The following is a 14,109-nucleotide window of genomic DNA, read 5'->3' as shown; positions in this document are numbered from 1 at the left end:
ACTCATGCGGCCCCCTTAATTACTACACCAATCTCCTTCTCTTTTGAGGCTAACAAGTGGGCACGAGCATGTGCCACATAAGTGAAAGCAGCGGAAAATGAGGTCTAAATTGTCATGGGATCCAACTTGCATGGTTTTGTATAGTTTGGGGTGAAGATTTCTGGTATTGAGTATATGGGATGTAAAATCAAACTCAACTAAAGTTGAGGAAGGGCGAGTGGACTTAATCCCTCACACAATATTTTCAGATAAAAAGTGAGACTTAAATGTTTTCATGGCCCATGATATTTTTTAGTTTTTATGGAGGGAAAAATACATCGAAGGTCCCTCAACTTGTCATCGAGTTACAAAATCGTCCTTGAACTGCAAAAACTGATACAACGCATCCCTCGACTTACAAAACTAGTGCAAACTAGGTCCCTCGGCAGTTTTGACTCCGGTTTTGTTCGACGTGGCAGCTAACTCAGCGTGGGACCCACGTGGGTCCCACATGCCAGCCTCTTCTTCCTCTCCCCTCTCCACCTTTCTTCCTCTCTCTCTCCTCTTCTTTTCTTTCACTGGCAGCGTAGCCTGCGGGTAGGGAGGAGGCTGGTAGGGGAGGCGGGAGTCCGGCGGCGAGGCGGCAACAGCGGTGACAACGTGACGACGGGTGACGAGGCGGCGGCGATGACGACGCGGGAGTAGGAGGGCCTCCCCCACGCCGCCGCCACTGCCATCTCCGACGGCGCGGGCGCTAGATCCCGCCGACATGGACGGCCGCCATGGCTCCTCGTTGATGGCGCGGGTGAACATGTCCTCCGCGCTGCGAGGTCACCGCGGGCGTGCCACATAAACAGCCCATACCTCCTCATTGCCTCGCCGTCCACCGACTTCGCCGCCACCACCTGCTTGAGAGGATGAGAGGTGGAAATGGGAGGGGAAGAAGAGGCTGACATGGTGAGTCCCACGCTATGTCAACTGCCACGTTGGATAAAACCGGAGTCAAACCGAGAGTCCTAGTTTGCACTGATTTTATAAGTTGAGGGATGTCTTGTATCCGGTTTTACGGTTTGAGGATGATTTTGTAAGTTAAGGAATGCGTTGTATTCGATGACAAGTTGAGGGACCTTCGGTCTACTTTTTCCTTTCACGGACTCTCAAGGCTGGGCCTTTCTGGGCCTTCTGCTGTAGTATTTGGTCCGTGGACCGACCGAAAGCTCGCTACCGATTCCTGCGTGATGTCGCTGCGCCGCCTGGCCGCGTCCGCCCTGCGCCGCGGCGGCGCCAACGACGGCGGCGTGCTGGCCGCCGTCCGCGCCGAGATCGCTCATGAGCTCTCCTCCTCCCCCTCCTCCTCTCCTCCGTCGCTCCAATCCCAGGTACCCACCACCGCATGCTGCCTCGCCCCCAAATCCAGCGCCACTCACTCCCCCCTCGTTCTCGCAGGACATTCCTGATTTCTCCACCGTGTCGGACGCGCCGCGCGGGCAGGAGGTGCTCCTGCGCCGCCGGGATGCTTCCGAGGAGGTCCTCGTGTCGGCGGTGCTCGCGCCGCTGCGGTTCGAAGGGGAGGAGCCCCTGCCCAGGGACGCGCTCATGAAGGTGTTCGTCAGTAAGCCTGATGTGAAGCCGGTGATGCGGTTCGATTGCCGCGCGTTTGCAGCTGAAGGTGATGGCGGCTCTGCTGACTATGATGTTACTGCTGTTTGTTACCACCCGTTTGCTGGCGAGTGCGACGCTGGGGAAGACAAGTATGAAGGGCCGGAGTTCAGGTGATTACTTCTTCATTTGTGTGGTTAACTTGTGTGGATATTGCCATGCGTGCAGTGGGCTCATAAGCTGGGAGTTCCTGCAAGAAATCTGGAAACAACAAGCACTTTCATGACACTTTAGTAGTTTAGTGGAGTTCTGTAATTCTAGTGATCGTTACAAAAAAATTAGTGTGCTGAGAGCCGAGAGCCTACGCCCTCATATGAAATTCATTACCACTATCTTCTCTTCCTACGAAATAAAAGGAACACCTGTATTTTTCTTGTGGTAGTAGTGTGCTGATTGTTAACGAAATTGTCGTACAACAGACTAACAGAGTGTCAGAGTATCCTGGTTTGTTTTATTATGTTTATGGAAATTAACTATTAGTTGTCAACCCCCATCGACTTGTCTAGAAAATTTATAATGGGGACAGTATGACCGCTGACCAAAATCTAAAGGATTGCACCACTAATTACTATCTGGACAGACTGGACTGTAGGGTTGAATAGTTATTTATCTTGTAATGTTTTGACAGTGAACCAAGTATCTGCCCTTGTTCTTCAATCCATGCTAAGCCGCATGGTCTTCATTTGCTAGAATATCTAGTTACCTACCCTTTTGTTAAAAGTTCATCAATGCAGAATTCTCTTACATCCCACTCTTGATGGAGGGATTTTGAAAGGAACTTTGGTAAATTTGGTGGCGAGGTCTCACGAATTCCTGTTCTCCACTACTCATAAAACTGCTGCTTGCGCTTGCAACAAAATTTAGATGGTGTATTCTGTTAGAGTTTTTTTTTTTTATGTTGGCTTGCAATGGCATGTCCATATCTGTTCAACGTGACAACGTGAATGTGGCTGGCTGCAGATGAATTGGTTAAAACATATCGATTGCTTGGCCATACTATGAGTATGCTCATGCTAAAAGTTGGAAACTTCACTTATTCATTTCCATTTGTTTATAGAGAAACTTGTTGGTTGAAAATGCTTTATGTCATAAGGGTATTGCTGATCTTTTTGGAGGTACAACTGTAGTAACAACCAACTAAACAGCAGACAGTTATAAAAGTATGAAAATTGATACTTGGTTTTGGATTAAAATAGATACACTAAAATAGATGAGAACGAATGTTCCACTTTATTCTATTTCAACAATTTCTTATCTCTACTTGGGTTTTTTTTTATTTTATTGTGTTGACTGGATTGAAGCGAGCTAGTACAGATTTATAGCGTCATGTGTTAACCTGGGACTAGGCTATGCTCTAAGGCTCATCACTACAGGTGTTTCTGTTGTTAGCAAAATGACCTCAGAGCCTGTCATCTCAAATAGATAACGTCATAATGTGATTGGTTAGGGACTCAGCAGTCTATTTTTCTAGGCAATGAGGATTGTTGGTAGTTAAAGTAACCTTAGAGCATGACCAACAGCTCCCTTATACTACTCCCATTACCAAATTAAGGGGTTTTGCATGAAAAATCTCTCCAACAGTAGACGTAAACCACCCCTAAAAATTTAGCATTTCTAATCCCGCGTATATCGCTCTCGACTTGTAGGGGAGAGGCGCGGCGTCCAATCCTTCTATCGCAGTCTCTTCGCGCATGTTGGGCGAAAATAATCCCGCTAGGCTCTTCTTTGCGCCCTCGTCTGCCGGCGAGTAGATCTGTTCCGCCGGCCTTATCTTCCCTGCAGCTGTTGGGAAAGCAGCCATCGCTCCCCCAAGCTACCCCGCGTCGGCATTTTTTCCAGAAGCGGCACGTGTTCCGGCAGCACCAGTCCCATCTCCACCTAGCCAGGTGCGCTTCCCAAGCACCACCACCGCTTCGATTCAGCCAGCCACCCGATTCGCCTCCAATCGGCCCTCTGCCCCGTCGCGTCTCGCAGCCGCCTTCCCCTATGTCGGATTGGTGCCACCCTGTCCCGGCCACCCAAGCCATCTGGTAACATGCAGGCAACAAAGGCCTGATGCGACCAGCCAGCTTCCGCCGGAGATGCCCAGTCACTGGACTTCATCGAGCACGACTCGCCTGGAGTCGATTTCTGTACAAATTGCTCTTTGGGTGATAAAGCGAATTTCGTCCGTCGAAACTTTGCTCTTGCACAGTTGCAGTATTGCTTAAACTTGCTCTAGGTTGGTTTAGTGGCATTCAAAGATTTATTCATGTCCATTAATAACATAGTTGTTATCTCCACAATATTTGACCACAAATGGACCCATGTATGTATTTTCAACATTGGATGATTAACTGCTATTGGTGAGTGATTTTTTGTTTCAATTCAGTGATGGAACATGGCTGTTCGTTGGCTTGCTGAAATGTTTCTTACTATTGCTGAAAACAGATTGTTGCTGCTCTGCTCAAATCTTCTGCTTTGCTGTTGTTGGGAACTGCTTGGTGTTGGTGCTGAAATATGCTGTTGCTGGCTTATGAAAATTGTTGCTTGTTATAGCTGAAAAATTCTGCTTTTTGGTGCTGAAAATTTCTGTTTTTTCCTGCTGAAAACTGCTGCTTGCTGGTGCTGAAAATTACTGTTGCAGCTGCTGAAATATCTTGCCGCTTGCAAAACTCCTCTTTTTTTTGCTGCTGAAATTCATATGAAGCAGTTCAGTGTGAGAAGATTCCCAGTTCGCAGTTTAGCTCTTGGTTTCATATATGTTTTGTCTACTCCGCATTTAGGCCATGATCAACTCCATGTTGTTAACACCATTGACATAAAAAGGCTGGAGTTTTTGACTGGGTTAACACTCCACTGTTGATTATTGCAGAACCAATATTTTTTTTCCATGTAAAATACAGGAGATCTTGCTAATCATCAAGTGAAACGTGGATTCCCAGAGATGTCGCCGTGCTAATAATCAAGTGAAATATGATTTTGGGCCAAATACTCATATGGCAGCTGAAGCCAATGAAAGCATTGTTCAATGCTTCAACTGTAAGTTATGATGTCAAGGAGATTGAACGTCCTGAAGAAAAAATGGTGAAACGGATGACGGGATGCCACGCTCGGAGGGAGTACGTCACGTGCCACGGAGGAGGGCACAGTGCGCAACGCATGTGAGGGGGGAAGAGAGGAACTACAATTTTGTTGTTGGTAGTTTTCTAGCTGGCCCACTTTATTTGTTTGGAGAGTTGAATTTTGGGTATCTCTTGGAGATAAAGATATATTCATGCCTTATATCCTTTTTAGAGATCTCAAAATAATAATTTAGGGGATTGATTTGGGTGGCTGTTGGCCATGCTCTTAAGCATTACATGTATCCCTTGCTATCTGGTTGAATGGTGAGCATTTTGTGTTTGCTGAGCTATAATGTTTACATATTTCTTTTTACTTATGAAAGTTGACTGTATCGTTGCTACTCTGAAGGGGCCTATTTCTGTTCCCTTAAACAATCAAAGAGCCTTTGATTCCTTTTTTGGGGATATAAGAGGGTAGAGGGGTCTATATTCCTGTTGTTTTAATTAGGATCATTGCAAGCGTGATTTCCTTCTACCTATTTGCAATCAATGACTATGCTTCCCTTTTTCTTTTTGCAGAAATTTGGATCCGCAGTTACAGGTTGCATTGAAAGGGTATATGGTGGCAAGAGGCGTTAACTCCAAACTGGCAAGCTTACTTCACCACCATTTGGTTGAGAAGGAGCGGTGGCAATATATGAACTGGCTGAAAACTTTGGAAGAAATGTTCAGCAAAGATCATTGACAAAATATTTCCAGTACCGAAGACCATTAAATTGTTCCAGTCAAATGCGCACACTTTTGTTGTGACAAACTGGCAATGCATAGATGCTAGCTTCGGAATGCAATTGCGGTGCTTAATTTAGTTTCGTGGAATGAACCACGAAATCACCATACTTTGCTCGAATCTAAATTTTTTTATTTCGAGCTTGCAATGGAGGGAATTTGCTGAAATTTTGACAAATTGACCCTTTTACAAAACTTATTTTAAGAATAACCTATATCAAAAACTAATTCCAAAAATCAACCGTGACCTTAGCGTCAATCCTGATGGCGCTAAGATATAATATCTCAGCGTCAAAGGTGTTGGCGCTGATACGAGGAGGCACGAAATTGCCCCGTGAAGTGCTGAGCTCTGTTCTGGATATAATGGGTGCGCAGGACAAGTAAACGACAAAGGAGCGCTAGCTTGTTGGTATTGAGTTTCCTCACTTGACTCTACCTTGTTCTATTGCTTTTCTTTTAAAATATCACATGTTTTGTTACTTTACTTTAAATTTAGGCAAACAATTTGAGAACTTATATTATAATATTAATGATAATTTATCTCACTAGCTATAAATTTCCAGTTTTTTTTAACTTGGAATGACAACACATTTTCCTTAATTTAAAAACAATAATACTATTTAGTTTAATAATAATAAGTTTGCATCTTTTCAGTCTTAATTTAAAAATAAAATGAATTTAAAATGCAATTGAAATTTCACAAGAAAATTAAAATTTTGCATTTTTTACTTGGAAGGACCAAATTTGACTACTTCAATTATATAGCATTTGCCTTAATTTAAAAATAATAATAATAAATTTGATAATAATAAATTTGCATATTTTCGGTCTTAATTTAAAAATAAAACGAATTTAAAATACACTTGAACTTTTAAAAGAAAATTAAAATACAGTAGCAATTTGGAACTAAGTGGATAAAACAATGCAAACATGAAGGACTAAGGACCACCACTAAACCTCTTCCACAAGTTAGGTATCCTGAACCTAGGTCAGCACCAGCTACTATGGGGAAGACGGGAAGTATCCGGTGCAATCATCTAATTCGGTGCAACTATGCAACTCTTATCCTACATCGTTGGATCGAGAAATGGACGTCCGAGATTTGTCCATTTTAACTCATGCGAATGGAAATTGTTTTACATTTTGTGTGTTGAAAACGTGAGAAACAATGAAGATTGTAACGAATGGCCATGGTTTGAAATGTTTTACATTTTGTTGTGTGGTAAAACATTTTCCACCCAAATATTTTGGGTGAATAGTCAGTTCAGTCCTTCAACTTTTGCTCAGAGGTCGAATTAGTCCTTCATGTTTTATAATGTCCAAACAGGACCCTAAAGATTATCATGCGGCTTAATATAGTCTTTAGACCCACTTAAAACGCCACATGAACATGCCACGTCATTCGTGCATGCAAGATAACATTTAAATGTCTATTTTAACCTTCAATTTTCTATCAAATAAAGAAAAGAAAAACAAGAAGAAGCAATCATAAAACAAAAAATGTTAATTTTTTTTTATCTATCAATGCTACATATTTTTGCCAATGGTCAAAAGCTTTTTTTTTGTGTTTTCTCAATAGTTTTTCTTTATTTCCTATGAAAACATAAGGGTGTAAAGGACATTTAAATATTGAATTTGCATGCATAGATGATGTGGCATGTACACATAGCATGTTTAGAGGGTCTAAGGACCATATTGAATCACACAATAAACTTAAGGTATTTGTTTGGACAACACGAAATGTCAGGGACTAAATTGATCCTTAAGCGAAAGTTCAAGGATTATGTTGGGTATTCACCCAAATACGTAGTATTTTTTTCTCACGTTTTTGCCCCTGGATTGAACCATACGACGTCTTCCGTCTTGACCGAGCGAGCGAGAAGGTGAAGGGAGGGACGACTGGCGACCAAGCCGCCGCCGTCTCTCCCCTCGCCATCCGCGTCGCCGTCTCCCCCGCCATCCGCGCCGCCGTCGCCATCCGCCGGCGCCGCCCAGACGCGCCGCCGCCTCTCCCCGCCATCTCCCCTCGCCATCCGCGCCGCCGTCTCTCCCCGCCATCCGCGCCGCCGTCTCCCCTCACCATCCGCCACCGCCGGCCAGACGCGCCGCCGCCTCTCCCCGCCATCCGTGCAGCCGTCTTCCCCAGAGCGTCGCGGCGCTCTCCTCGCTGAGCACGCAGCCGAAGGAGCCGAAGGCTTCACTCGCTCCACCGGCGCCGCCCCTCGCCACCACCGGCGCCGCCCGACTCTTCCTCCTCGGTTGGCTCTCCTCTCTTCTCCGCAAGCCCGTTGCCCCGTTCCCCTTTGCCTCTCGTCGCTGTGGATTGCTCGATGGCTTTTATTCTTCCCCTTTCCCCCCACCGCCGCGGGTGGGCTGGTAAGTCGGTAGGTAAAGGAATCCATCGGTTTCGATCTCACCTCGTTCGCTGCCCTTTTGTTGATTGATCATCAGATGGTGCTTTGATCGGTTCGGTCCGGTTTCTAGTTTAGGCGACTGCTTGATCCGTTCGGTTTGGGGGTCTAGTTTGGGCGATTCGTCTCTTGCTGTTGCGTTAGTTCTCTGAACGGCCCTTCTTTCGATTGGATTATGGCTAATTGTGATTTGCTATTTAAGATTGCGAGGTCGGTTGGTTTGCTTCAGTTTCTGTTCGGTGAGATGGATTATCAGCTCAATTAAGCTGTACCGTGGATATTTTGGGTATGATCAAGCCTAGATAAAATGAAGTTTGTGCTCTGAAATTGTCATGGTTAGGATTGCTCACTGGGCTAAGATTATACTTCTGTTCATTTCAAGGTTGTGATGCTTGTAGTTAGTGACAATTCGGTTGCTTGCAATTCTGTGCTCTGCGGTTTTTCCTTCAGGTCTGGTAATTTTATGGGAAGGTAAGTCATATCAGAACATTTAAACATGATGGGAGATGGTTTTCTTGGGTCTGCTCAGAGCTTTCAAATCACCGATGTTAATTTGTTCAATTCCGACAAGACTAAACTGATGTTAATTTGCTTAATTCTGACAAGACTAAAGATTATTTGAAGATGGTTGAGTGTTATTGAAATTCTAAACGGCGTCATGTATTGCTTTTTGGAATTTAAAAATTGGCAATATGTGCTAAAGTTTAAGTTAAACTAGGGCGTTGGAATGATTCTTCTGTGTCAGTTCTTAGTTAAAGTTTAACTTCAGGATTTCTTTCACGAGGATTTAAGGAGCTCTTTTTGACTGCCTTCACTGTGGATTAATTTGTCCTAGTACAGGAACTAAAGATTACTTGCTGCTTGACCTGCTCAGTTTGAGGTACAGATCTCGTGATTTTCCTGTTTACTAGTGTTAGTTTTAGGAACCTTGATGCTCTGGTTTAGGGCTATGGTTAATTGCAATTTTTGAAATTTCAATATGTCAATAATGTGCAGTTTGTTTGCTTCCATTACAAGCGACTATCCAAGAACATTTTATCTGTAATACGAACATTTAAACCAGAGAAATTGAAGCTTGTGGTATGGATTGGTCACTATTAGGAATAGTCATTGACTCATTGGTGTATAAGATGGTTTCTCCATTCCATTCAAGATTGCTGCTATGTTTTTTGGTCAAATATAACAAGTGATTGATGTTATTTGGAGGCAATTTGTCTGCTTGGAACTCTGTGGTTATTAAGTCCATCCTGCTGCGCTTTTATGGTTAAATTGTCTTGTCAGAACATTTACATGGCCATAGTTCTCAGAGAATTTTGATGTTAACTTGTTTAGAGCAAAGCTATATCAGTCGGTTGTTAACTTGTTATGAAGGTGGTTATGTAGTACTAACTAAAAAGGCACATCCTAAAGTTTCTGTGGTAGATGATTCCTTTGGCAGTTACTTCTTTCAAACAATATTACAAGGTTGTGAAGGTGATTCTGAAATATTTTGACTACTGCTGGTGAAATTAATTTGAAGATTTGTTTCAAGAACAATTTATGGACCTCAACATTATAAAGCCATCTGTTTGAAGGTTCTTCCGAGTAGAAACAATTGCTTTATGAACTATGGAGTTGTTCTCAGTAGCAGTATTTGCTTTCTACTTGGTCCAGTTTGCATCTCCAGTAGTATACTTTACATTTGGGCTTGTCCTGTTCCATAACTAGCTCGGCTCTGGGTTCATTTCAATATATGTTGGTTTGGTGTCATCTTGTAATTTTTGTGTTCAAGATTCCTTCTGATGTTACAAATTGTAATTATCAAATGATATAGACGTTAGTCTGTATAATAGTTGTAACATGGTAATTTGTTTTGATAATCCTGAGGTTGATTAACTTATATTACCTTGATCTCTATGGAACAATAGAACGAAACTCTATGGCTCTTGTGGCATTGTTCTCTCTTGCTTTCATTTTGTGTGTGTTGAATGTACCACCCCATTCAGGAACTAGGATATTTCCAGGAATATTTTAGATCGTCTTGCTGCATCCACAGTTTTAAAAGTTGTTCATCTTCTACTAACTTGGTAGATAACTGTAGTTTACAGTGTTGAGATATCTCTTGAACTTAGTAGGAATTGTCCTAAATTATATGCTTTTGAATTGAGGTGAATCTCTTGAACTTAGTTGCTAATCACTCGGACAATATATTCCGAAGTATATCGTACATTATCGCTGACTTGTTTCTTCTTACAGTTTGTCTGGTACATTTCTTTCTTTATAATTATTAATTTATTATTTCTTATTCAGCATAGTGTCCCCAATTAAGATTTGCCAAGAAAGGACCTTAAACAAGAGCATATTATTGCTTGCCAATGAGAATGTTTTGACTGTTGACTGTTGTGAGGTAGTGGGAATAATTAACTATTTGCCACTCTTAGGAGTGGTTCTAAAGGATTTGCCACTCTTGTGTGAAATAAGCTAGAGCATTGATTGTCCACCAGCAGTTTTATTTGTGCATCAACTTTGTGTGCATGGTTTTAATTTGAACCAACCTTAAATCTCTTCATACATTATCTGGTGGTTTTAAGTAATCCCTTTTTGGTTGAATGTGTAGGTGCTTTAGTTTTTGTGGCATTAATTTATTCTAGGCAAATAGTTTTATTTTATGGTTTAAAATTGATGCTCTCTGTTTACTAAATATGTCATATATCCAGCTAACACCTTAATATTTCATTTCTTCTTGCTAATTATTAATTCCCATATTGTTTGTTTTCCATCTGCATATTGTTCCAAATGCTAGAAATATCATATCAATGTTCTATGGTTGCTTTTCGATATTCGTTTGATGTCAATATATAATGCTGCGATTACTGTGTGAATACTTGTGTCTATGTCTAGTAATGCATGAGATACAAGTTCAAATAAATAATAGTACTGTGTGTGTGTTTTATGGGCATTACTGAGCTAGTAATTGCCATTTTGTGTTGCTATTGAAAGCTTTGATGCTTTTTGACTTTTTGCATTTTTATAAATAAGGCTGTTAATTTGGTTGAATTAGAATTTTTTTTTTACTTCAGCAGTTCTGCTCCTGCAAGAATTTTGTTTAATTATATCGCATGTGCCAATGCTTTTTGGTTATTCGTTGATTTACATCCGTGTAGTGACTTAAATTTTACTCTGAATTTTGAATCTATACAACATGTTTTAAGTGCATAAAGTACATATTAGAAGATGTCTTCAAAATGGTGTAAGTGTGATATACTCCTAAAGTGCTTATATGATGTCATTTTGATTATGAGTTCTTCCCTGACCAAGTTTCTTCTGATTTCATCGTGTTTCCTCATTAGCTGTTTCATTTGATGCGGTACAGTTTTAATAATCTTTATAGTTACTTTAACAGTATGATGGATATGGAATTAATTAAATATAGTGCACATAATATTGACTCCTGAATCTATATAGCTATTATTTTAACCTATCCTTCCCACCACGGGTTGATATGATCTTTAACAGGATGATGAACATGCAGTTAAATTAAATATTATTAAAAAAAATGATAACTTGTTCTTTTAGTGCTTACCCTTTTGTGTGTGTTGGCCTGTACGTTCTGTCAGTTTGTGTACATGACCTAGTAACATTTATTTAGGGAAATCTAATCCTAACCATTTTTTTACTGTGTTAATAATGTTGCTAGTATGCTCAATTCAAATTCTGTTGCTTTGCTTAATAAGGTGTGTCTGCACTAATGTTTGAGTCGTATGTGTTAGAATGTACTAAATTATGTGTTTAAAAAAATAGATAATTTTATATGGGTGTTAGCCACGCAATTGCGCGGGACACCTATCTACTTGAAATAATAATAACACTAGTTATAATAATGAACAGGTGAGTAAAGATGAGGAGCGTCCAAACTCCAGTGGAGCAGAAATTGAGCAATGGAGGGGGAGGAGTGGAGGCGGCGACAATGGTGTTCGTGTACGGCACCCTGAAGCGTGGTTTCCCCAACCACCCTCTCCTCGCCGCCTCCGGTTCCCCCTTGGTTGGTGCTGCCTCCACCGCCACCCCGGCCTCGCTTGTTGTGGGGCCCTACTCTGTTCCGTTCCTCCTCCCCAGGCCAAGTTCATCCTCCGGTAGCCATCTCGTCTCCGGCGAGCTCTACGCCGTGTCCCCCCGCGCCCTAGTTGACCTCGATGCCCTCGAGGTACGTACATATATTCCTGATCAGTCCTCGATCACCTATTCACCTAGATGGCTAGATGCATGATTTGGATGGAGCGGAATTGCATCTGCAGGGCACCCACCTGGGTGTGTATGAGCGGCGCAAAGTGACCGTGGTAGTTGAGGGAGGATCAGGAGAGGTAGTGGAGGCGGAGGCCTATTTCGCACACACGAGCTACATGGAGGCCCTGTGGCTGCGCTGCGGTGGCGAGGCAGCTGAGATCGGCGAGTATACCATGGAACACGCGGCCAAGTACGTCCCTCCTAGCTGCCGATCTCCCGATGCCTCTGGTCTTATGCATGCCATCCATGTCTTCCTCCTCGCCACCTCTCCATCTCCCTGAACCATATCAAATCAAATCCTTTCATCTCATTGAGTACCGGTCGGTATCTTGAATTGAATTTGCTTATTGTTCGCTGCCTATTACCAGCACATTAATTTGAGTCAGTTACTCTGGCTCATTTTCTGTCATAAGTCTGTTGTGTCATGTACTGGTATGCAACATAAAAAAACATGAATATTAGGGAAGGACCTAATATCAAATAAATAGAAGAGGTGAGGCTTCGAACCCAAGCCGGCTAGCCCATCACCTTGTGGAGCTAGCCGGAAGACCCTAGGCGTTTCTCTACTGATATGTAACATGGATCCATTCTTCTTATATGTAAATACAGTGAAACCTTCAACTTGTTGAATTCCAAATCTAATATAGTATCTTTTAAGTGGTTCAATGTACTCCAGATGGTAGAGAATACTAAAATGCCAATTACTGCTGGTGTTATAATAACTAACTCTTTTTCTATTATCCAAAACAGGTACTCCCTCCGTATCATATTATTAGACTTTCTAGCATTGCCCATATTTATATAGATGTCAATGAATCTAGACATATATATATATATATATATATATATATATATATATATATATATATATATATATATATATATATATATATTCACTGACATATATATGAATGTGGGTAATGCTAGAAAGTCTTATAATATGAAACGGAGGAAGTACTTTGATATCAACTTTAATTTGTGAGAATTTGATTGATTATCACAAACCAATTTAACTAGGAGGGGGAATGAGATCGATATACCTCCCTAGTATCCCTTCGAGCAATTTTTTCCTTATTTGCCACTCTTCTTTATATGCCATTGAAAATTTTCTATTCCGTATTTGCCATTTGATGGAATTTTACATTCGTTTCTATGCCATTGCCGTTAACCCTATTAAAGCGAGTTTGATGTAATGTAGTAAATTACGTGCTGCGAGTATTAACCATGTTGAATGTCCTAAATTCTGAAATCAACTTGCACTAGATGATTTAAGTTGTGTGAGAACATATTTTACATGTTACAGTATGAAGTTCCAGTTGTTGAATGTTTCCTTTGCCCAAAATTGGTTTTTACAAATTTGTTTGCGTGATTAACATTTCATTTCTTGTTGCTAATTATTAATTCCTAATTTGTTTGTTTTCTATCTTGTTCCAAAGGCTAGTAGTATCATATCTATCTTCTATGATTGATTTTCTGATGTTTATTCGTTTGATGTCAATATATGTTGTGTTGCGAATACTTGTGTCTATGTCCAGTAATTCATGAGATACGAGGTCAAATGAATATAGTGCTTGTATGTTTTTTTATGGACATTGCCGAGCTAGTAAACCATTTTGTATTTGCTATTGAAACTTTGAAAGCTTTGATGCCTTTGATTTTTATAGAGAAGGCAGTTAATTGGGTTGACTTTTTTCTTTTTACCAGCTCATGGAAGAAGTTTGTTTAATCATATTTCGTGTGTCCTTGCCCATTCTTTGTGGTTATGCATTGATTTACCTCCTAATATTATGCGAAGACTCAATTTTTGTACTCTGAATTTTGAATCTTCTACAACACATTGGAAGTGCATAAAGTACATATCAGAAGTTGTCTTCAAAATGTTTTTGGCAATGTGATGTGCACTTAATACTTTTGATTATGACTTGATCACTGACCAAGTTTCTTCTGATTTCTATCGTGTTCTCTTC

The 14,109-nt window shown here is 41.3% G+C and overlaps 2 protein-coding genes across 7 annotated transcripts; both read left to right on the top strand.

The window, feature by feature from the left end:
- The first annotated feature begins 1,202 nt into the window (after nt 1-1,202).
- LOC4349733 (uncharacterized protein At2g39790, mitochondrial) lies at nt 1,203-5,612 on the top strand. Of its 3 annotated transcripts, XR_010737559.1 has the most exons (4): nt 1,203-1,358; nt 1,426-1,751; nt 4,524-4,818; nt 5,262-5,612. XR_010737559.1 is itself a non-coding variant. In XM_015761370.3 (3 exons), the coding sequence occupies exons 1-3, from the start codon at nt 1,218-1,220 to the stop codon at nt 5,425-5,427; spliced, it is 633 nt and encodes a 210-aa protein (XP_015616856.1). In that variant the 5' UTR covers nt 1,203-1,217; the 3' UTR covers nt 5,428-5,612. The 3 variants fall into 3 exon arrangements, 2 of the variants coding, with proteins under 2 accessions (XP_015616856.1, XP_066161458.1); XM_015761370.3 differs by lacking the exon at nt 4,524-4,818; XM_066305361.1 differs by lacking the exons at nt 4,524-4,818; nt 5,262-5,612 and adding an exon at nt 3,285-4,007.
- A 1,697-nt stretch (nt 5,613-7,309) lies between these two features.
- LOC9267466 (putative gamma-glutamylcyclotransferase At3g02910) lies at nt 7,310-12,808 on the top strand. 4 transcript variants are annotated; one of them, XM_015761373.3, is made up of 3 exons: nt 7,310-7,726; nt 11,747-12,062; nt 12,154-12,808. In XM_015761373.3, the coding sequence occupies exons 2-3, from the start codon at nt 11,757-11,759 to the stop codon at nt 12,421-12,423; spliced, it is 576 nt and encodes a 191-aa protein (XP_015616859.1). In that variant the 5' UTR covers nt 7,310-7,726; nt 11,747-11,756; the 3' UTR covers nt 12,424-12,808. The 4 variants fall into 4 exon arrangements, with proteins under 4 accessions (XP_015616859.1, XP_015616861.3, XP_015616860.3 ...); XM_015761375.3 differs by having other exon boundaries at nt 7,310-7,844; XM_015761374.3 differs by having other exon boundaries at nt 7,310-7,852.
- Nucleotides 12,809-14,109: the final 1,301 nt, after the last annotated feature.

Source organism: Oryza sativa, chromosome 11 (genome assembly GCF_034140825.1).
Source record: "Oryza sativa Japonica Group chromosome 11, ASM3414082v1".
Lineage (NCBI taxonomy): Eukaryota > Viridiplantae > Streptophyta > Magnoliopsida > Poales > Poaceae > Oryza > Oryza sativa.
Note: the sequence above shows the minus strand (reverse complement) of the source record. Positions and strands in the feature narration are given on the sequence as shown.